The 24,965-nt window shown below is 33.9% G+C and overlaps 1 protein-coding gene across 13 annotated transcripts in view; it reads right to left on the bottom strand.

Moving 5' to 3' along the window:
- FRYL (FRY like transcription coactivator) overlaps positions 1–24,965 on the bottom strand; it is a 170,334-nt gene that overhangs the window by 28,602 nt on the left and 116,767 nt on the right. For 7 of the 13 annotated variants that reach the window (XM_083835651.1, XM_083835662.1, XM_083835663.1 and 4 more), the window contains 21 exons: positions 24,490–24,600; positions 23,426–23,580; positions 23,083–23,182; positions 21,826–21,994; positions 20,327–20,586; positions 19,352–19,492; positions 17,659–17,827; positions 16,531–16,615; positions 14,692–14,804; positions 12,440–12,590; positions 11,967–12,070; positions 11,058–11,243; positions 9,265–9,469; positions 8,227–8,348; positions 7,554–7,744; positions 6,770–6,864; positions 5,497–6,104; positions 4,755–4,852; positions 3,548–3,718; positions 2,382–2,522; positions 52–249 (listed from right to left, as the gene is read on the bottom strand). In XM_083835651.1, the coding sequence (XP_083691777.1) occupies positions 52–249; positions 2,382–2,522; positions 3,548–3,718; positions 4,755–4,852; positions 5,497–6,104; positions 6,770–6,864; positions 7,554–7,744; positions 8,227–8,348; positions 9,265–9,469; positions 11,058–11,243; positions 11,967–12,070; positions 12,440–12,590; positions 14,692–14,804; positions 16,531–16,615; positions 17,659–17,827; positions 19,352–19,492; positions 20,327–20,586; positions 21,826–21,994; positions 23,083–23,182; positions 23,426–23,580; positions 24,490–24,600 (3,573 nt within the window). The remainder of the gene's footprint in view (positions 1–51; positions 250–2,381; positions 2,523–3,547; positions 3,719–4,754; positions 4,853–5,496; positions 6,105–6,769; positions 6,865–7,553; positions 7,745–8,226; positions 8,349–9,264; positions 9,470–11,057; positions 11,244–11,966; positions 12,071–12,439; positions 12,591–14,691; positions 14,805–16,530; positions 16,616–17,658; positions 17,828–19,351; positions 19,493–20,326; positions 20,587–21,825; positions 21,995–23,082; positions 23,183–23,425; positions 23,581–24,489; positions 24,601–24,965) is intronic. The other 6 variants (XM_083835652.1, XM_083835653.1, XM_083835656.1 and 3 more) reach the window with 2 other exon arrangements.

Genomic DNA, 24,965 nt, shown 5'->3' with positions numbered 1-24,965 from the left:
AGTTTGGAACAGAAAGTCATTATTGCATTGTAGTTTAAACAGAATAATTACCTCTGATATATCAAAATGAAAATCTAAGGTCTTGCCAGGTAGCTCCTTGGAAACATTATTAAAAATTTTTGTGAAAGATATTTCAGGAGAACCTATGTCACCTCCGTAAGACTTTGGAATATCGTTAGGTACAACAAGGCTTGCTGATCGAGACACCACCAGTTTCAAAATATTAAGAGCTTCCTTCCAATATGGACTCTAAAAAGAACATAGGTAAATCACCAAACAATCGCTTCAAATAATACATCAGTTTGTAATGTACAGTAGGATTTTGCATTGGTTTATTTCAAGAGTCCCAGAGCCAAAAGCTCTAATCTATATGTGACTGTAAGACATGAACGCAGGCAGAAGATTTGGAACTGGAAGCACCAGGAAGGCATCAGCGAGGCACTGGCTCATCCATCCCACAGCCAGAGGTCAGAAAAAGCAAGGCAGGCTTAGTAGCTCTGGCTCACAGTGCCAGCCACACCAGACTGTTCCATGTCCCTTGTTCCCAGTATTTACATTACAGGTTGTTTGTTTATTTATTTTAACCATGACCTGGAGCACCTGCCCTTGGTGCCACAGAATTAAAACTCAATAGTATTTCAAAGGAAAATAACTTTCACCTCCTGGCATCTCTAATTATTTTACACTTAAGGGCAGAGTAAACTGAATTTGAAACAGAAAAACATGTTTCATGTTTTGTATTTTCTCAAGCATTTGAAAGATCTTCAAAAAAAAGGAAAAAAACGTTTACGAAGTATTCATATTGTATCAAACTGATGGAGTGCTTTAAAAAGCAAGCGCGAAAGTATGAGAACATAAGAGGCAGAGTCTGAGCTAAGTGCACCATCCTTAAAAAGATGATTAAGGTAATGTAAATAATTCAGCAGTTCTAGGTGCAGACATTGTAGAGTGGATAACGAGACATATCAAAAGCAGCACCTGGGGAAGGTTAAGATTTATGCTTCTGAAAATGTTAGGATTTCACCTGAAACTTTAATCTTCCAGTGTTTTTGGAATGAGCAGGATTTTATTTTTTTTAGTATGATGATAAGTTTGTTATTAATTTTTTTCTTTACTGCATTAAAAAATAAACACCACTTTCAAGGCTCTAAGTAGTGCCTGCTTCTTTCTAGGTAATGATGGCCTTCAACAACAACTTTAATTTCTGTGCATCATAAGCATAAAAGAATTATCTCAAACCTGAACCATCCTGTAGCAACTTAAATTTATTAAGATAAATTGTGATTGCAGAAGACTAGAAAAACTAGAAAACTGTGGTTTTGTAGCACCACAATTAAACAAGAAGCCTTATTTTATGAACTTTTCTTTTGTTACCTAAATTAATGTTTCATCCTATGAAAAATGCATGTCCTTCTCTGAAACGTTCTTTCACTAGTTCCCGTATATTGATGGCTAACATCTTCTAATTATGACTTCATTCCATGGTGGTGTGGGCTTGCACAGAAAGCTCAGATAAAGGTTAGAGGCGAAGCGAGCAGATGTCAGGCTATGAAAACTGTAGTTATGCTAATCATTCCATTTTGCCTAATGCACTTTGACAGAAGCACAATATCTAAAGTACATATCCATCAATAGCAAAACGTCCAGGGAGCACTACCTTTCCTGGTTAATTATGATTAAACCATTTGACTGAACTACATTTGGCAATAATGGAATTTGGGGAAAAAAGAAAAGGAGAAAAATAACAAGAAGGTTGTGTACTGAAATGGTTTTGTGCTCCAGGCATTTGTATAAAACCTTTCAGCAAGATGCTAGATATTCTTCCACAAAACAGATTTTCAGTAAATTGTGTTCAAATTACAAAGGATCAAATTACCTAGGGCAAAACACTGTGGCTCATCTTTTGGGGACTTTCTTAAATAAAAAAAATATGCACTTGAATTCCTTAAGGTGCACCATAATGTTCCTCACTTGAACAGATATATTAGTGAAAGCGATTTAAACATATGTTTACCTGTACAAACTTAGTTTGAAAAAGAATACACTTAAAATACATTTGGACAGTATTTAACAGCAAACATTTCCATATTTAAAGAGTTATGTAGACACAGCAGATGATCCTTCGACTATTAAAATGTATGTAGAACTACCTACATTTGTAAATAGACACACTAAGGTAACTTGTCCCACAAGATATAGATCAAGTTGGACAAAAGCATAAGCACGTAACAAATTAAGGGAAAAAAATTACCATGGAATTTGACTTTAAACAACCATTTTTACATCTAAAATATATTAATTCTCAAATAAAAATCAAGTGTAATTTCACTTTTATAACAAGCAGAAAAGCTTTTCTTTAAATAGTTTTTCAGAGTACCTACCTGAACATATTTACCAATAACTTTTATGATTTCCAAATTAAACTGCTTCACTGGTGCTGTGGACAGGTCGATGTGACTCAGAAGACTATAAATGATCTGCAGCAAGGATTGTTGCATACTGGATAACCCTTTCTCTAACAGCTTAAAAAAATTAAAAATACAGACTCTAATTACTGCCTTTAATAGTAACTTGAAGTGAAAATCAACATTAAAATATAAACAGCTTCCACAGATGTTTATTCTTCCCCTCAGGAAACTTCAGCGTACCACTTCACATTTTTCAAAATTTTGTTTTAGCTTAAAAAGAAAATGTAATGCAATTGAATGTTATCTGTTGTAATTAATTCCCCCCCCCAAATTTCGACATATCCGTTAGCACAGATCTAAAATACATAATTACAATAGAATAATTATCTAATAATAATAGAATAATAAAATATTTCTCACTAAATAAAGTGTTCAAATAAAGTCAAAATCTCAAAGGTGCATGGAAAACAATGACATCCATGACTTACGAATGAAACAGTCTTATAAATGAAATAAGTTCATATAAATTAATTGATAAGAATGTTCAGTTATCTTTTCCATGATCAGTTTGAAGTAATCTTCAAGGAGAAACTCTACAGTTTTTTCATACAACATAATTTTTCAAGGTAACATCAGTTTTTCTGTATGAATGGCTGGCAGAATCATATACTGAATTTTATATTTAAATTATCTTTGATTATATACTATGCATTACTTTCAAATGAACTTTGAAATTAGTTTTTAAGTAGTGATACGGACATCTTTAAATATGTACTTGGCTAAAAAACATGTTTTAGAATTTGCACAGAGCATAATTTTGCTAAAGCAAAGACAGTATACATAGATTATTCACGTAGCATAGAAAATAAGTATCTATTTCGCAATACTACTACTGTAAAAAGGGATTTTTCATTAGAGGGATTATTATTTTGAGGTACACTCAAGTTGTTGCACTCCAAAATGGCAGCAGTCATCCCTTTTTCGTGTCCTAGATCATTTTATTATTATTCTCCCATTGCAGAAGGTATGTTTTTTTCTCTCAATATTCAGAATTGTATGAAACAAGGAATTGGCAATGAGTAAAATGTAACATTTATCACAGATTGTCAACATGAGATACACCTTCATTAAAAATTTACCTCTGCAAGATAAGTTACGAGGTTAAATGTGGCATCTGAGAAGGAGTCATGCAAGTATCTACACACTACATTAATCCAGTTAGAGCAGTCTCTGGAATAACTGTGTGTACTGTATAAACTCATCATATGAGCCAGATTGGCAAGAGTTGGTGATTTCTCCTCTGCGCAAACCTGAAAAGCCAAAAGTATATATAATTATATTACAGATGACAAATTTTTAACTTAAGTACCCACAAGTCATCATGCACTTTTCCCAGATTTCACTCTATTCCCCAGTAACTGGAAATGAAGTAATCATATGAGCAACATCTACAGTTTCTGCTGAATTTTGGAGCCTGGTAATTCGTCAAAGAAGTAGTAGAGAGAATTTGCTGTAATACTTACACTGCTTTCTCAAATACATAAATAAATAAGTAAGTGTGCCAGGTAGCAAGACTGTTTAAATACTGAAAACAGCTCCATACTCCTGACAGGACATGCTGGGACAGCAGTAACTTTTAGACTTGCATCAGGCCATGTATGACTTTGAGGTGGCCTGCACACTACTAAGTGATATACATATCACAATTTGGGAAGCCAGAGGTCTATGATTGCATTTCCCAAGACAGACAGCACTTTCTTATTCCCCTTTCCACGTTATTCCTTAAAATGCTGGCTGTCAGACCAGCACTCCCCCAGCCTCGCTGGACATTGCTGGTGTGCATCTTGAACCGCTGTAACAGACACTGCAGTTCATAAAGCAATGAAAATATTCTGGGGTTAGCTACGGTGTACAAGGGATAGAAAGAGAACCTTTTCTTCCTGCCTGCAAGTCTGAAAGGTAAGGATTTTTTCCTTATCACAAATAAATTAGGAAGTATGCTTAAGAATTGATTTAGTTTACATTTAGCATTACAAGCTGCAAAATCAGACAGGTTAGAAAAAGTACCTGATATCATTGATAACATGTAAATACATTCCTTACCTCTAAAGTTTACAGAAAAAAGCTAAATATGTTTTCTCAGTGGCAAAGAGAAACTCATGGGCCGATATGAAATCCAACTATACAAATGAGGACTGGATCACAGTTTCAAAATAAAATATTTTAGTTATCTCTGTATGTCTCATAGAATCGTATAAATTCTACATAAGGCAGTAGAAAAATACAGAACTAGTGCTGGTAATAAAAGTAAACTCCTGGATACTCCCCAAGAATCATTTTACATACCTTTGCTATCCTGTCAGCTGTTTCTTTACAGAACTGAGTTGGGTTATCAAAATGTTGGATCAGATGAGGAAGTAGGCACAAGATGTTTAGGGGAAATCCTAAACACATACATAAACACAGTTATACGAACCCTAATGACTTTAACATGACTTAATTTAATGTGAAGTATATATATTACAGCTTTCCGATACCTAAGAACCCTTAGAGTACAATACACGTACATTCAAACAAATATATAAATAAATTATATACATACACCTAAGTTTGTATGTATGTATAATATAAATGTGTGTGTGTGTGTCTGTCTATCTATAAGTGTGTATATACACATATGCATAGTGTGAAACCAAAGTCATCAACGGATCAATTAAGCAAAAATATTAAGAAATTTGACAGCTTAAAGCAGTTCAGTAACATTGTTTCTAAAATGTACAAATGTTTCACATAGTACTAATTGAGCTATTTAGTACAAATCATGAAAAATAATACATATACTCTTTAAACGTACTTGTCAGCAAGTTTGAAGTAAGTTAATAATCAATACTTAAAAGTTTTTGTGCAGTATTTCTTGGCAGATAATCATAGTCTGTAATGTATTCGCACTACCTAACATTGCAATATCAACAACTGCAAAATGCATTTAACTGAAGGGTGCTTTTTAAGGCAAATACATAACCACTACTGATTTTCATCATTTGATGAAAAAATACATTTTCATTACAAATACAGTTACTAAAGATACCTGCTAACTGAGAAGGATCCACCAGAGCATGCCTGGAAATTGTGATGAGTTTACTCAGGAGGTGAACTGTCATTTCTTGTGTGGATGCTGAAGTAAAGCCTTTTAGGAAGAGCTGCTGAAGGCCTGGAAAGTTATTCCATTTCAGTTTACTCTGCACCTTTTCTATCTTTTCTCGACTCTCTGATTTATCCAGAGGCAAGTGAATAAGAAGCTTGTTGAGTAGCTTGAGAGCCAAAAGGTATTCATACTCATAATCTGACTCCAGCAATGAAGTTGCAATCCAGAATATGGTGGCCATTAGATTGACAGGATCAGTAGTGGGCTGCACATCATACATTCCTCCCTCTCTCAGGGAGGAAAGGCTTCTAGTCCTGGCCAAACTTCCACCATGATTTATCCTTCCATCCATTATATCCAGTGTGTTGCTCCGTCGACGGTCACCTCTCCGCTCACTGATTAAATTCAGTCTCAAAGAATTACTCCTTGTATTGCTGTAGTATCCCAAACAACTGCCACTATTAATGGGACTGGTGCTTAGATTTATCTGTCCAGTGCTTTTCCTATTAGCTGCGTACTTGTTTCCCATTACAGAATCATGGTACGAGGTTCTAAAATAAAATATTATAGTTTAGAAAAAGGGAAGAAAAGAAAAAGATTTGACACCAATCACATGCACAGACAACTTAGTGAATACTCTTGCTTCATCACTGGAAAAGTATTACAATATATGAAAATAAAGAGAAAACTTCTCTATATGCTATAATATTTTACAGCATAAGAACCAAACTGTAGCATCCCATTATGTGTGCTACAAAATACATTGATTACAATCGCAAAGTAGTAAAATAATTACAAAGCAATTCAGTAAAGTCAGGAATATTAACCTAAAGCATGTAAAAGATGATTTTTTAATCAAGGTCAGTAAGGCCTGATTAAAAAGAAAAAAAAAAGTTCTAAAACTACTCACAGTGCTCTTATTTTTGAGAAATTTCAGAATTAATGACAACATTTCAAAATAAAAGCCATAAGGTGTTTTTTGAACCAAGAGGGCAATTTGAACAGGCAGCAGAGATCTTTTCAGAATATCTAGATTCTTATGAGTTTTGCTTGTAGCAGAAAGCTAAAAATATCATAAATGAGCAAGTAACTCTGCTATCAGGATACAACTATTCTACAAATATAAGAAATAATTTCATTACATATGTAATACAGATCTTAAAAATTTTAAATATATAGAAATGTATAATGCAGCTTGACTAGTACAAGAACTTACTGAGAAAGGGCAGAAAGCAGATCGTAATGCTTCATGGTTTCAGCCAACGTATCAATTGCAGACTCTAAAGTCAGAAGCAGTTCTATGACAAAACCCTGGGGAAAGCCACAGGTCGTTATAAATTATGCAGTATATACAAGGAAAATCACATAACATCTATTGAGTAGTGATATAAAAATATAAAATCAGCATCAGTAACTAGATTATTATTCTCATGCTTCATTTAGAATGTAACCTTGAAGACAGAGCTCAAATTGGCCATAGCTTCAAGACAGAGGAAAAAAAGTAAAATGATAAGACCTTTCATTTATTCCTAAATACAAAAAAAAAATCCACTCTGACCTGCATTATTTTTAAGGATGGCCTTATCCTTGGTTGAAAGGTTAGATCTAATTCTTTAGATCTAACATGCCACCAAGTTGGATGGTTTCAGCAGTTATCAGGTTAAGTCCTTAATAGAATAACTAAATTATTTTTTATATGGCTAATCTCAGGAATCCCTAACTATGAAAGATATGGTGTTTTCAGGAAACAGACTATCAAACTGTTTGAAATTTCTTATGGCTCTAGAAGAAAATGTGCATGGCTAGTCTCATTTCATTAGGTGAAAATTGAGAAAGTGTCATGACTAAAACTGCTCCGATATATGAAGTATCTTTATTTAAAGATAAAAGCAACTGAGTCCAAAATGATTTTAAATTTTGCCATCATTAAAATAACAGCATAAGTATGTCATTTAGGCATATTCACCTTTCTAATAAAATAAGAGGAAAAATTCAAATACCTGAGCTTCTTCTCCTGCATCTCCAACAGTTTCTACTAATCTGGAAAGAACATCAGAAAGTGTAGATGCAGTAAGAGGCTGCTTCAGAGCCCTGAAGATCTGAAAGGACCTCCCAGCATAATGTCGAGAGGAACACGAAAGCGCAGTTTGCAAAGCAACTTCACTGAGACGGTGTTCCAATTGAAATCCTACTATGAAAGCAAATAATACTCAAATAGCACAACGTTTCATGGGGAAAAAAAAAAAGAAAAAAGAACTTGCATTTCATAAACAGTATAATTGTAAATGTCATTCCTAACTTTAAAATATCCTCACCTCTTACTGTTTACTTAAGGAATACTCCTATGAAAAATCTTTCCAGACATGAACTCTATTCCACAATACTTAACACTTGAGAGACTTGCAGAGAGTAAAACATTTATGATTTGAATGTTAAATGTCCACAATAAATTAGTAAGATATTTTATCTCATTTCTAGAAAATTATATTTAAATCTGATGCAACAGAAGCATGAATTGAAATGTGCAACACACAAGAAAAATCTCTATTATTTAGAAGCAGGTAGCTATGAAAGTGATTTTATAGATCATCTGTAAACTTACAGGCATTGAAAAAAATCATGTAGGTCACAGACTCAAACATTCTATCATGCATCAAGCATTTTCAAACATACCTGAGCTAGACTGTTTAAATATAGCTACCACATGCTTTAAAAACACAGTTAACTGTTCAGCACTCTTTATATTAGGGTTCTTGGCCGAAACATCTTCATGATTCCAAAGTGGCCCTCTTTTCCTAAAAATACAAAAACAAAGCAAACATGACAGAATATAAAACATAGCCTTTGTCATTAGTATTATTTAAATGTTATTTTTACCTTAAATAACTGCAAAAGAATCTGCTACCTACCACATAAATGACACCATTTAGAACTACAGACACAAGCTGGAAAGAAGTTTGCCAACTGCTCAATATCATACAACAATACACATGAAGGCAAGAAAAGGTGAAAAGCAAGATATCAAAACTATCTGAAGTAACAGTGTAAATTTAGGAAGAGATGTTCTTTGTTAGATAATATTTAGTTAGTGAACAAAGAATCAGTTACAGATACCACCATTATAAACTTCTTAAATCAGCCTTCTTTCTTATCATTTTCTTCCCATCAATACACCACACTATTCTAATTTTAGGGCCATGTAAAGCTTTTTTTTGTTGGCATGCTTCTCAAACTCTGATTAAGCAAACTGGATTTCAGATTTACATGATCTTGAAAGCCTTATATAAACTATCACACAAACTGCACAAGTGTTGCTTGTTTTATAAATGTTCTTTGCCACTAATCATTTTTTTTCTTCAAGTAGCGAGCTTTCTTCTATTAGGTAATCCATAACCTCCACAGAAATCTTGCAGTTTCCTAATCATCTTTCTGTATTCCAGTCCTAACACTTTAGTTTTTTTGTTTGTTTTTGCCAGGATGGAAAAGGGAATACTACAAACTGTCTGTGAAGCAAAGATAATGGACCTGTGCAGAACATGAAAAAAGACTTTTAAACACCCAGGACAAGAAAAGGAGGCAAGTTCTCCAAAACTGTTGGTAAGCTAGGGTTATTCATAAGCTGTATCACATTAAAAACACTTCAGGGTTAGTCTTGATATTCTTAGTGATGATAAACATTTTTCTTGACAAAAATGAAAATTGAAATCTTACCTTGAGGTAATGAATTCTATGAGAGTTTTCACTTTTTCATCCTGCTCTACTGAAATGTCAACCTCATTGAGGATGGTGGTGTGCAGATGAGACATGGCAGCACTTGTATTTCCTAAACTGATGCTAGAAGAGGTAGAACTTGAACTAAGCCCTGAGTCTGTCATTGGGGAGGGCTGGTAATCTGGTATAAAATCATGAACACCTGCTGAAATAAAAACAAGATTATTATGAGCTCTTAAGTTGACAGTTCAATATTAAATAAATAAAAAGAAAAAATAGCTCTCTAAAAATCAATAATTTAGCAAATGTAATGAGAATAAATTCATGGATGCAATGATTTCAAATTAAATCAACAACTATGCAAGATTTGGCATGACCGGACCCTTAATAGGGAACAGGCAGATCCCTCTTTAAAAATCACTACATTCTGTTAGATTTTTTGTATCGGTAATATGGTGAAATGACAGCTCAGTGGTCTGTGAGGCATCTCATCTCAGTAAGTTGAGACAAATGATACAAACTGCTTCTAGATGATGTTTCTGTAAGATTTTCTCTCCATCAGAAGAATCATGTGCCTGTAAAATGCAACTGAAGCAACTCCTATTGTTAAGCCTAAATCTATGAGGTGCTGGGAGAAAGCAAACTGACAAAGAAAAAGATTCATGAATCTTTGACTGTAACTACTGTACATAAACTTCAGACTTGCTGATAGCCACCAAAAAAATTCAATCTATGGAGCTACATGGTTTGGATTGAGGCATTACCTGGTTCAAAGAATTTTTTTTTATCAGCTTGCTTTACCTCGTGCTAGGCATGCATCCTTGTAATCACCTCATTTTAATTCCCAGCTGGAAATAATTGATAACGATCTCATTCCAGTCCTATCAGATATTTTTGTTCTAATAATAATAGCAAAATATCCTGTCATGTTTTGACAGTTTTACTCAAAACTGCGAAGATTAGGAACAGAATGGTTGTACAGGTCACCATACAGGCACATTGATAAAGTTCCGTGAATAGGTTTACATAAAATAATTTATTCGCTATGTCCACTTTTTAAGTCCTCATTACCATTAATACCAAATGCAGAAAAAGATGCACGTTTTTTGATTAGTGACAAAATCACTTCTGATTTGAACAAAATGGAAACAAATAGAATGTACAGTAATATGCTGCCACCTACTGAAATAAGATGAAATACTAGGTTTCAGCAAAATGAACTCTCACTTTCTTATAGAAACTGCAATAGGCTCACACTTATTGCTTTCACAGTTACATATAAAATACATAATTTCCTGTATAATTGCAATAATGTAATATTAAGGTGAACATTAAAATGCAGGACCTCAAAAGAATATTCTTTTGAAAAAAATAAGAAATTAATAGCCTATTAAACAATGACAACAGACTAAAGTCAGAAATTCAAAGTTCCTGTGCACAAGAAATGTAAATTCTTGTGTTTTTTTGTTTTTGTTTTTTAAATTTTCAAGGGCATCATAAAAACTGCTCTATTACAGATCCAAAATGTAGTTTCCTTCGTTTTTTCTATTACTATACAATTGTTCAGCTGAGCTCCCAGCTCTTATGACTAGGCACAAAGTGCTAACATGAAGTGTACTCATTTTGATTTAATTAAAACCTGAAGAAATACATTTTAACCAGTCAGACAGGGTTGAAACAAAATACACTTTCCAAGGGCTCCAGAAAAAAAATATTAGAAATAACAGAGATTCTTAATAATGCCTAGAAGAAAAGATTACTTTCCATGTAATTTTAACAAGCCTAAAGCATACCTGTAAAAGTATAATCTAGATGTGTAGTTTGCTTGACAGTAAGCACCCTGGATTCATTGAACTCTCTGTTTCTGAGCAGGACAGAAGCAACAGACTGGACATTACTACCGGATCCCATCACTATCAGAAGATGCAAAAGCAGTCGTTTACAATGCTCATAGACTTCAGGGTGACAGTGGTCAAAACCTACCAAAAAAGGAAAACGGAAAAGTTTTATTAAAATCAGAGGGAACATATAATTCAATTATTAAAATATAGCAGTATTCAAACTGGTATGTTATACTTCACCAAACAACAGACACATAATTCAATAAGTGAACGCAGGATTCCTACTAGCTATTGAATTTAGTTCTTCCATCTTCCCTTAGATGTTTTTTCAGTGTTCAAATATATACAAAAAAACAAAACAAAACAATTTAACAAACACGAATATATCCTCTTGTTTCTTACACAGGAGTAAGATTAACCTGTGCTCTGTATTATAACTACTACAAAAGATAAACAGAAAGAAGAAAAAGTTGAATTTCATTTTGTCTTCTACTCAGAAAAAGTGAGAAATGTAGCTCCATTGGAAAGTGCTTTTGAATGACAACAAAAGCTTCTTTAATTATATTCATATTAATCAAGCTGAAAGATATTTAGGTGAATTCTTTTTCAAAACAAAAAGGAATACCATTTTTATTTTTTGAAAGTGAACTTTCAAATATTCAGGTCATAACACCTTTATATAAATCTGCATTATTTAACAACACAGTGGTCCTTTCTGTGTTCTGTCCTAAAGTTGTGTTTGTAAATAGTAACGAGATTTAAATACAACAGGAAACATTAATTCAAGTGTGGAAAAGAACAGCTATGTGAATAGCTACCATTTCTAAGTAACTAGAGATATTTCTATAAGAATTTAGTTACCTATAAAAATTGCATGAAGCAAAAGATGCAAGTATCCTCCCCATTCTACTTTCACACTGTGGTCAACTATCAAGTCAGTCAGAAGGATCACTGCTATATTGCATCTAAAAACAAAAATAAACCTGTTAGAAGAACATAATATATGACCTTTATAAAGAGCTGCAAAGAGCTTAATATGCTACTGAACACTATTCTTTCAAGCCTATAAACATCAACCCACTTGTATTAAGGGAAAATATGTATACTCACAATGAAGACAGAAAAACTCCAGTCTTCCAAATTTAAAGGCTTTAAAATCTTAAACTGTTAAATAAGTAAAACCACAGAAAATAACTGCACTATCTTTATCTATTATCTTTAGATTGACTAACTTTAATCTACTATGTTTAAATTACTACATTTGTACAACACAAATTAAAAAGTAATGAATTGCCATTGTTAAATAGTTGTTTAACAATTGTTGAACCAGTTACCTGTGAAGAGACATGCCCGGAGGAGAAGTTTCAGGCAAGTAATCCACCAGTGGTGACCAGCAACCTCCAGTAGGTGGAAAAGGTAGAGGCTCTCCTTGATTGTGCTCCATCACCTTCAACCGCCAGTTTGAATACAGAGGCATTGAATCACCTAACACAACAGATAATTAAACCAGAAAAATAAAAGTGAATGCAAACAAAACATGTATTTCTGTATTATATAGACAACTAAAGACTGTTATACAATACAGAAATGATCCATTTCTGTATTACATAGTCTTCTAAAGAAGTATTTTAAAATTCTTAACAAGCTGAACCCTGGGGAAAAAAAAAACAGAAACCTAACCAAACAAACAAAAAACCAAAAACTACAACAAAAAAACAGCTGTAAACAGCAGTTGGACAGTTAAGGATGATTCTACAGAAGAAAAACATATAATTTATATGTGCAGAGTAAGATTTTGTTGAATAAGTTCATAAATGTGATGGATGCACATAAGGAACAAAAGGCGAAGTTATCTAGTAGAATTTCCTTGAAATTGAAACCTGATGTAAGATAGAAAGTTAAGGCTGGGTCCCAGGACAGTACATAACTTGTTTGGAAGAGTTGCATTTTATTATAGGCTAATGATACATATTTCTCAAGAGTGTCTCTTTATAGATCTCACTAGCAAAAATACATCAGTCCTACATTTCCTACAGGCCTGATATATGTGGTAACTCAGAACTTACTACTTTTTCAGCATCTCAGTGCTTGAATAAAAGTCACTGGCTTAGAAATCAGTACATTTTTCAAGAAGACAAAGAAAAGCAATTAGTTTTTGATTAAGCGTGTTTCAAAATCCTTGGAAGAAACACATCAGTTATTTTGTATGAGAGTATACTGTGTTACACATGCAAAATATTCTTCTGTTTTTAAATGAGCCATGTTAGATTTCAGAACAATCTATTAAGGGCAGAAACAGAAAGGAGACTGCCTCAACCTGCCTCAACCGTCCAGTCTGTCAGTGATTCTACCAGTTGCCCTTTCAGAAGGGTGGCTAAAGATGTTTCGGAAGTTCACACACTTATCAGCTCATTATCACCTTCTTGACTCGAGGTGACAAACTTCTCACTGACAGAACATTTGAATTATCATCTGCTTCAGCATACCCAGTCTTGCTACCATAATTAGCTAGCAAAAAATAAAAATGACCATGACTATGATATTAAACATTGATCTTCCAAGCAATAATAAATAAACTGCCTATCCAGAAGGTCCACCAAACTGTTACTAACCCAAAAGTGACAAAAATCCATAAAACTGTAGCAAATCCACATTGCCATGTCCAGACTTTACAAGCTCTACAGAGGACACTATGTTCCATGTCCTTGAATGTGGCAGTAAGAATGACCATATTCATTCTAAGCTTTGTAGTCTACACAGACTCAGTTATTAAAGAGGACATTTGGATTAATACTGTACATTGTTGCTCCAATACAACATGTGACACACTATACTGACATGCAAAGCTTTTGGGCAATGATAATTTGGATTACTGTGGTACAATAGCAGCCACAGTTAAGCCTGTGTTTCAAAAAAAAGGCTTCCAAAAATAGGAGGAGTTTCACAAGAGATTTTTACTACTTTCCTTACCCCTGCACCTCAGAAAAAAACAGATCATAGATAACAATAAATAAATTAATAAATTAAAACAAGCTTGAAAATTAATTGCAGGTACAACACAATATTCTTCTTCCCTGCTATATTTTCCTTTGATAAGGATTTTTTGAAAATTTTGTGTGTTTTTTTCAATAGGCCAAATACTGCTATTGTTTAAAAGAACAATTACTAATTTATTTTTTTTCTTTTCTATCATCTTTTTCTCATTCATCTGTGTTTCCTCCTGCTAATCTCTCTTCTGTTTCTTCATCTTAACTTTCTATCTCTGGTGTTGGTAGTGGCAAAGAAAATGAAGTGAAACTGTTCCACTTGGGATGATGTTCACACCTCATTCTAGAGGACAAGGGAAGGAAAGAAAGCATGGTATCTTCCTTGCACTTGCTATTATAAATCAAATGTACGCTAGATTTCAACAGCAGAAATAAGACTGGGGAATGTAAAAAAATAATATTTTTTTAAAGGATTCATGCAAAAGCCTCATTATTCGTCACTGATATTACCTATTTCCTCATGTTTCACAACCTTCAGCAAAAGTATTAATTTTTAAAAGTTTTATTTTCTACACATAGAAATAATTTTAAATTATTACTTTTTTCCTCTTCATATGATCCTCCAGAGCTGCTGCTGTAGCGAGATTCTAGCCTGTGGTGCTGGCGGTTTAAGTTACTGTTCAACCCACTGTAGATGTCTAGATGTACATAGCTGCAGGAACAAATAAAACAGCACTAGTAACTGACATTTTGCAATAAAAATTAATCAATCAGGGTCTCTCAGTAAAACTGTATATTAACAAAACTGTTATGCCAAAATATTTAATCTTACAAGGACAATTACATAATATGATGCCTAAACATCTCAGTTGCATAAGACCTCCTGCAGCAATGCTATAAAGAGGATTCAAGGAGGTAATCCAGTACAAATTGTATTTCTGTTAGATCATCCCATTAACATTTAGATATATTAATATGTTTTACCATTATACATTCTTCTCAGTAATAACTGATCATTTGATCGGATTCTATAATCTGGCGCAGAAGTAAATATATATACAGTTCAGGATTGTCTTAATTCATTAATCTGACAAACTAGAACAAAGTCAGAGAAACGAGAGAGCTAAAAGCACAATTTCCAAGCTGTTTTGACATAGTTTCTATAATTCTCTCCTCCTTGCAAGTCCAAGATATACACAGTATATCATATCAAAAAGTATTTACCCAAGGGAGGTCTTTGACAACAATACAACAGATGCCAAAACTTGCACAGACTTTGAAAACTGCGTTCATTACTTTAAAAGCTTGTTCATCTCCAGGCCTCAAAGCAGCCAAATACCTGTCTGTACCTTGCTAGGACAAATTCTGGATGACATCATAGATTTCACAATCTTCTATAATTTATTTCCAACTTCTTAAAAATTAATTTGTTTTAATTGAAGTATTGGGCATGTTTCTGTCATTGTACTTACTAGTCTAATTATATTGATATAATGGTCCCAGGAAAAAAAAAAAAAAAGGCATTCAAAGGGGAAAGTATATTGGTATAATTACAGAAATACAATTACTTTTGTATTCCCTCTAGAAATATTTACTAAGGTTCTGAAACAAATCATCACAAAATAAGCTGATTGGTAACCTACCACATCATAGCTACCATACAGCAATGGCCTGTGCACGTTTTCCATTTTAATCATACTAATTATAGAATCTCCTTTTGCTGTAAAGTTGGCTAGCTCACATTGAACACACAATGAGAGCAAGCCCATAGGCGGTTTTGAGTCCACACCCTGACTAATTCCATGTCAGCTGTTTGCTTTCCACCACCCTCACACCAGTACCACTGTTTGGGAAGTTTCTCCAAAAAATCACTCTAAAGAACCTCAAAAATTAAGAGAGAGAGGCATCTGTTTCACAGCTAGCTGCAAGGGATCTTGCTACACATAGCAGACATTCAAATACTGTAAATGGGAGAATAAACTGCCTATCAAAACGTGGGCACTGCTGATTTCTTGTGAGCTCAGAAACCAATCTGTGAATTGGCTATGTAACTAAACTGGTAACTTTTGCCTTCAATGTATCCATACCCACCTACAATATAATCTCTCTTATGTAAACATATACAATCCAGTGTAATAAGCAGCTAAATTAGACATCTTTAACAATATAGCTAAAGCAATACAAAGCCTGACCTGGATTGATCCCTTATTTTATTCAGCTTCCTGTAAAGGTTTTTGAGTTCAAATTACAATTGAGGCTGCCCATGTTAATCCCAAATAGATTTCCCATTCTAAAAACAGATTGTACTCACTTATACAATTTACATACATGTATTTTCTGCAGTGTAGACATACCTAAAGACACTGACACGCTATTTATAGTAGCTACCAGGAATTCTTGTAATTCAACTAGTAACTGCTTTTTGATGAGATACTTACTTCTCTTCAATACTTTCTTTTATACGTTTACTGTCAGGGTTGCCATCTGTGGGAGCTACCATTGTATTGCTACTAGAAGTGGTACCTGTGACAAAGAAAGAGATCGATAACTGAATAAAAAAGAAAAGCAGTCTTAAGCAATACACAATGACCCTTGTTTATTTACATGTCCATGCTAAGAGCCCCAACCATGCATGCACTGCAGCAACAAATAGAAAATGTGCAGCAGAAACTACTTTCACAGGGGAGGAAAAAAAAATGTTTGGAGGAAAAAAAAATGTTTAGACAAGAAGATTCTGAACTGCTACCATAATTTCACTAACAGGAAAAAAAAATCAAAAGAATCCATTCCAGGAATCTCTGAGTCTTCAATGTAAATTAAGTAGAAAGGCTTGTTTTCAAGCAGGATCCAGATGACTCTTTCTTTCTTTCCTTTATGCTATACTCTATTCATCTGTAAAATGCACTTGAACTTTGGTATGCAGTTGATTCAAACCAAAAACAGATTAGGGATTAAAATATAACAGCAGCGTGTAGTGAAACTCGCATCAATCTCTTTTTAAGAGAAACTTGCAAGCATCACACATAATAGATGACCATGATTAGAAATAATTTTGCAACCTCCCCACATTTTGCTATTCTCAATATATATACTCAATATAAGTATTGTATGTTAATTGTTAATTATTTCCAAATAAATTCTCCTAAACAAATTCACTTAAACACCCTCAAATACATTTTTATGGATGCAGCTTGTCTATCTAACATAAGTTTATATGGATTTAAAGTGATGTAAATTGTCTCAGTTGTTTAGCTGAATGGACATAAAAGTGGCATGTTGAGGGTAAACAGTGCAAGATCTGAATGCAGACAGTCTAACATATACACTGATACAAGCCTATTCCTTGTGAGACTATCACATGTTCTTTAATGAGAACTCTGGATACACCAGATCTTGTAAATCTTGTAGATTTGTACCGTAGACCTTGTAAAATAGACTTTGTACTGTAACTTACTTTTAGAAACAGAACATTGTACTCCTACTAAATAGTCACAGATAACTTTAGTATTTTAAATGATTGATAATGACATGTTTATCATTGATAGCAGTAATAGTTCAAATCTCACCTGAAGTGACAGAGGGGATTTTATAGCTGGAAGTAATGCGGTAATATGGTGGATTATCCATGTGGGTGACTCCTGAACTGACAGGATCTGTAAGCTGAAGTTCACTCACCAGCTCTTCCAGTAGTTGCATTGTTTTGTCTCTACCCAAATAGACAATAACTTTCTTTACCTGCCATCAAAAACAAAGTATATTTATATAAAATAACATGTAAATAAACAAAATTCTTAATGTAGTCAACTGATTTAAAAAAAAAGAAAAAGATTTGAATACCTCAACTCATTAGAATAAGGATCTACCTGTATTGCTAGTGATGATACCTGTAACTGACTTTAGCTCTAAAAGCAAACAAAATTGTTTCATAGCTGGAAACAGCAGCAAGCATCAGAAAACATCACAAAAATAAATCTTAGTTCAATAACAGTTTGTTAAGAAATGAAAGAAAACGGGTTTTTCTTAAAAAAGTTTCAGCAGCATCTCAGATTAAAATTAGAGAGAACAACACTGCAAAAAGCCAAAGTCAGATGTGTTGTTCTATCATTTCTTTTTGTACTTCACATACATGTTCTATAGAGTTTTTGATTTGTAATGAAAACAATGAATGTTGATTAAGTTCAATCAACAAACTTAAGATTTCCTTTGTAAGAACAGAATATTATAGGTCCTGATACTTGGCACAGATTCCTCTCTCTTCCTTCATTTACTTGATATCTACCTTTTCGAACTATTAGCAAAACCTATCGTAATTCTCTAATGAAAATGTTTTTTAAGGAACTTAATCTTAATTCTTCCAAATGAACTTAATTTATGTCCATTTTGTATTTGATTTGCATATTATGATGGAAAGGAGTTGCTCAGTAGACTGATGCAGACTTAGCAACCTGAGTAAATTGCAACAGTAGTAAGTTTCATGAACAGAAGACTACCCACACTAAGAGAAATTATTTTCTTAAAAATCGTTTGATTCTTATTACAAATATTTCTATCATTTATCTGATCAATGGCAGGCCTCTATAGTTGCAAAGGTTCTACAGGCTGATCTTTAAGAATTTCAGTATACCATGTATTTATTACACTGAGAAGTATTCCTTGCCTCTAGAACTTTTAATTGAAATAGCAAAAGGTTTTCTTGCCAGGGACAAGGAGCGTCCATTTAATCCTATAAGCTTATTTCTAGATTTAGTACACTAATCGCAGAATGGTTGAGGTTGGAAGGGACCTCTGGAGGTCATCTGGTCCAATCCCCTGCTCAAGCCAGGACACCCACAGCATGCTGCCCAGGACCATGTCCAGGCGGTTTTTGTGTATCTCCAAGACTCCACAGCCTCTCCGGGCAAGCTGTGCTAGTGCTCAGTCACTTGCACAGTGAAGAATTGCTTCCTGATGTTCAGAGTGAACCTCCTGTGTTTCAGTTTGTGCCCACTGCCTCGTCGTGGCACTGGCCACCACTGAAGAGAGCTTGGCTCCCCACTGTTTGCACCTTTCCTTCACCTATATGTACACGCTGAATTCCATTTTTTCATAGTATTCAGTGGTCATAAAATATGGAATGACAGTATTAAGCTGTTAGCAGTCTGGATATCAGAAATCCTGCCTCTTTTTTTTTTTTTTAATTTTTAGTGATCTTTACTGTTAGAGACTTGAATAATTTTTAAAATACTTGTAACACTAAGGAGACTCATACCATATACTTACATAAGGCAAAAGGCTGGGTTCACTGTCCACTCCACAGATACTGATTAGGAAGTGTAAAATTATTTTCAGATTCTTTGGCCAGCTGTCTGCCAAAGTAGTCCAGACATTTTCAATCTCTGACCAAGCCACTTCATCACCATACTGGAAAACAAAATAAGTATCTCTCCTGAAAACTCCAGCAGAAAACAATTTTTGAAAGTGGTCTGTATTGATTTAGTGACACAGTCAGAAAAGGAGACATTAATCTTGTAAAAAGCTGTTGCCTTTTTAACATTCCAGAACGAAGTTTTCACGTGTTCACTTTCCTAAACAAGTTCTTTCATAAACAAATTCTGGAAAAAGCTATTTATTTATATATGTGAATATATATATTTATCTGGATATTTTAAAAGTAGAAAATTTAGCTAAACATATTATTTTGCACTCAAAAAAATATATAAAATGTATGCTTTATACACTATATAATACATATATATAAATTTGGCAGAGTTCCATGCGTCCCAGTTGCTGACAGTTCTGAATAAAATTCCATGGACCACAGGATGCCTAGAGTCTTTAATTTGTGATTTAAAACATAATCACACATCAGTAGGATTCAAAGACAAAGAATTGGCAGGAACACTGCAAGTGGACAACACTTTTTCTGTGCTGGAAGTTGCTATGGCAGGAAGGGTGAGGATCAATCAGCCTTCAGTAACAAAATCTGTTCCAAAACTCCATTTTGAGAGCATAAGTATAGAGTGAACTGGGCATTATCTATTCAGTCAGATGTCTATATTGAAAAACAACTTATATATTGTTACTACATGTAACACTTACTGTAACTCTTATATTACATATTTATCCCAATATCTCAAAACTATCTGGTATAGCTTGGGTAAGTAAGCCAAGAAATATGAACAGTAACTCGTAAAAGTTTCTAACAGTATCTCTGAACACAACAATTCCCTGGAACACCAGGTAATTAGATTTTACCTTTGCAGTCATATACATCAGATTGTTCAGAACCATAGCTGTAGCCTGTGGTGATCCCCAGCCTTCTCCTCGTAGCCAGCGCCTACTGTTCACCATCATTTCTCTGTCTTTCAAAGAATCTTCTTCGTCTTCATCTTGCCGCCGAATGGTTGGCAAAGGTTTCAAGTCTACCAACTCAATATTGTTCATCCATGGCAGCAGATAATGCAGCATCACCTGTCTTCCAGCCGGGTGAGCTGTTTGGATTCTCTGGCTTACTTCTGTCATTCAAAAATTACATATATAGATAAATTGAAAATCAATAATTAGAATTGTTTTGGTAATAACAACAACCACCACGAACCCAGTAGATCATAAAAAAAAAATTAAAGTAATGCTGGTACTGAAGTGTTTTTTTTCTTTAACTGACAAGTGCAATTTCATAACGATGAAGACAGTCTTCATTAGAGCAAATTGAAGACTGATGGCTAACACTATGGCTTAAAAAACTAAACTAGTTTACGGTTATACACACACACAACTATACACATACAGAGTTGCACACACAAACACAAAAGTGCATACTGGGTTCTGATAATTCTATAACTGTAAATTGCTGGAAGTTCTGATCAGGTAAGCTTAGTAGATATCTCTCCACTTCCTGTTTATCTCATTTATCAATTTTTGCAAAATTTAAGCTAGTTTTACTCTATTACAAGTTTTTAAAATTGAAAATGGAAAATAGAATCCAATCACTATTTGCCAGTTTCACTTGTGTAAAGAAAAGGGCACAAGCAGTGCTTTCCAGGGAAAAAATGAACCATACGGAAAATGACGTGCAGTACAAGTTACACCCACACAGTGAAAAGTACGGCAGACCAGACTGATGAGTAAGGTTCCAGCACTGCACATGTATTATATAATTAGTAAGGACAAACCAATTTAAGTTACCAAATGGGAACTGTAGAACAGCCTTTTGTGTTTAATAAGTCTTAAGAATTAGTAGCTAGAGCAAAATTCCTCTAATTGAGGAGTGAATTGAAAACCTAGAGCATATAAAAGTATACCGATTTTGGCAAAAAAAACATTTAAAATTTTTTCTTACATTAGTCCTAGTTGTTTAATTGATGTGAGAGGTTACTATTTTTCAATTGTTTAAAAATGCTATGGAATATTATTTTTAAGCAATCTGCAGTAAACAAGCAAACCCTAGAAAGAACAGCAGAAGAACTTTGAAAATCAGTTGGAAATGATGTCACTAATACATGAATTTTCCTGGATACTAGAAAGTCAGTAAAATATCTTTGATTCATTGTTTCCTCTTTAATGTATTCCAAATATGAGTAAGCAAAAAATGTTACTCAGTAAATTCCATTTTCTCCATTCATTATGAAGATGTTACCTTGTGGCCCTGATTTTAGTGAATTACATATAAATTAATTATTGAGAAACAAGAACTACGCATTTTGTAAAATATTTCTGACCCGTTGAACTTTTTATTTATTTATTTTAAACCATACCTGAGAAGATAGCAAGTGTTAGTTCAGGATAAGTCCTTGCTAGTTCTTCTGACAGTTGATAATATGACACAGAATACAGATGTGGTAAAGGAGAAGGCTGACTCAAAACCCCATCCGTCCTCTGAACTTCCAGTTTGTGAGCATAACGGAACATCTTTGGTTCCAAAATCTGTAATAGTGATGTTCAGACTTTGACGCTACGTATAGAGCTATAATGGAAATCTTTATAAAAAAAGACTTTTAAAATTAATGTATCTACTCTCATTTAATGCCTTCTATCTAGATAGATCTCCATATATTTACTGTATTTGCAAACAGTGAGGCAATTCCACAGAACAGCGAATACTTCATTTGATGATCCTCCAGTGATAAATTTCAAAAGTTTGCTTTCTCAAAATAGATTGCTATTAAATACATATTTTACTTTCTTCTATTTTTACTCATTAAATACATATTTTAATATAACAAAATGTAACATACTATTGAATATTTGTATTTCCAAATAATATAGATTTCTGCTCATGAGACAAGGACAGAAACAATGTAATATTTGATGTGCCAAAGATGTAGCAGGAGGCTAAAGCAGTTTAACACTTAAAGTTAATTTTGGCTGATCTTAAGTAGTAGCATTCACTTGAGAAGAAAGATGAGGCTGAAAGGGAGAATGCTGTGAATGCTGACACATTAATAGAGGTATGACTTCAGTAGGGACTTCACTGCTGAATTTAGCTAACAGCAAGAACCCTGGGAAAAACCTTTGGTCTGAGACACAAGTGGTACAGATATATTTTTTTTAAACATCAGTGCTGCCTGTAATATACAGTTTAACCCAAAAGGATCTTGGAAAGCAATAAACATAAGTAAACAACCAACAACATTTCCACTAATATCTCTCCATGTCAGCAGATGAGATGATGTTTGGCATCAATGAAAAATTAGAAAACTGTTGTAGGGCCAAATTAGAAAAATCTTCTTTATGGTTTTGTATGTTGAATAAGCACACGTTATGAAAATATAAGTCTTGAGTGTTTAGTTCTTGAAAACAGACATTTCTACTGACATCTACTTATGCCAAGTAAGGATCTGAGCTAACTGTACTAAAATAGAGAAGAAAAATATACAACGCATTTTCTTACTGAAAGGACAATTACGCAATACCAGAAATATCTTCATGTTTGTTTTTGTTTTTTTTAATGCAGAGAGACCATTCTTATTTTAAATCCAAAATAAAGTTTAAATTAAAATTAGCTTACAAACCTGTAATAGTTGCATAGCAACTTCATAGATAGCCCTAGTAGAATCAGCTGCTTTAAACAGTATCAGATTTAGAAGGGTCACTGTATCACACTGGTAATCCCTAGGGAAAAATGCAAGCATGAAATAAACAAAATTACATTTGTCTTTTAAAATTTGAATTTATTAAATAAAGGCTAATTCACAGGTGATATGATATGGCACAACATAATATTTCAACAAGTTTCTCTAGTGACATACACACAGACAGGGGTGATCTCTATTCTTTAGGCGAGGAAAAAAAACATTCTACATACAATTACACTTTGAAAATGAAAGTTTGATGTTTTGAAAAATGCTGTAATACCTGTTTTGGAACACGCTGGCTATGGCTTTAAAACAGCCAGCTGCTACCCGCTTGGAACCTGTATAACACCGGTCTACAGCCCAGTACATGAGGTTACTCTGGTCAGGGTTGAGTTCCAAGAGCAGCATAACTGCCTCGCAGCCCAGCTGGTGAACCTGTATTCAGAAATGAACCAATTAAAAATAAAAATAAAATAAAAATAAAAAAATAAAAAAGGCCAACTTATAAAAATGGCATAAAAAAGGAAAATAGATATTTAATCCAAAGTATCTGTAACATACAAAATTTGTTCCAGCTAAAAATAAGGAGATCACAGTTTAAAATAACAAAAGATAATACTATCAAACTGTTTAACGTTCAACTGGTACACACAGACATAGATTACTGAAGCAAATAACTAGATAGCTCTCTTGATATTTTTTTTCTCAGTTCCAAGTCTATCTTGTGCTATTTACTCTTTCCTGTACACTGATCTGAAAGCATCAGATACAGAAAAGCACTTAAAAATAAACAGGAATTCCACAGTGGGATACAAGTGATTGATCTATGTGGAGACTTACATGTTCCCTTGAGTCTAAGTATCCCACTGGAGCAGTAATTTTATGCAGTCATAGTATCAGTACAACGGAGGCTCAGTCTTTTAGATGTAAAGCTTGCCTATTTACATGTAAAGCTTGGTCTTCAGAATTCCATAGGACCCCCGACAGACTCTGAAGTCTCACAGACTTCATGGTAAAAATCTTGTCTCCTTTAAATTTATAAAGCTTCTGCTTATTATTACAACTTAACCTAGCTGATGAGTTTATAAATGGTAAATAATATGTTTCACTCCTTGGCCTTTCCTCTTCAGTTCTGTTTTGCCTGTGCTTAGACTGTGATTAGGAACTGCCTTCCTCAACTTTGTGAATGCACATATCAAGGAAAATGCAAAAATACACACTACTAAGACAGCTTTGAGTGTAAGCCACTCTAATGCCTTTGGGCCAAATTGACCACACAACTCATTAACGCATATGTTGAAAGCACTGAGAGTTGCAAACCACTATTTACATTGCCTTTATTACCTTTTTATCCTGTGAATCCAAAATATTATCCAGCCATTTGTATAAATAGCCATCAGATGAGAGCCCAACATTATCTGCCACAGGGCCACAACACAGTACAGCAGACATAGCCTTTAGAAAGTAATTGAAACACATTACATTTTAGTAACTTGGATACAGCAAACGTGCTTTTATCAAGCCCATTAAAATACCAGAAAACTAACTTCTATTCAGACACAGGAAGAAAACTAAGGCTAATAAAAACTATTTAATATCTTGTTCAAGAAATAAAAAAATACAGATCATACCCTTCTGAAATCCCAAACAGAAAGAATTGTCAAAACCAAAAAGCTGACATATGCAAGAGTTGATATGCCAGTTTTATTGCTAATGAACTTTTACATGAAAGCCTTTCTCCTTAGGCAACTGAGGACTAAAGTCATGGGAAGTCAACATTACTAGTAGTTTTAAGAAATTCCTATAGCAAGTGTAATAGT

This window comes from Anser anser (assembly GCF_964211835.1).
Source record: "Anser anser genome assembly, chromosome: 4".
NCBI classification, from domain to species: domain Eukaryota; kingdom Metazoa; phylum Chordata; class Aves; order Anseriformes; family Anatidae; genus Anser; species Anser anser.
This window is presented reverse-complemented; position numbering and strand designations above follow the sequence as displayed.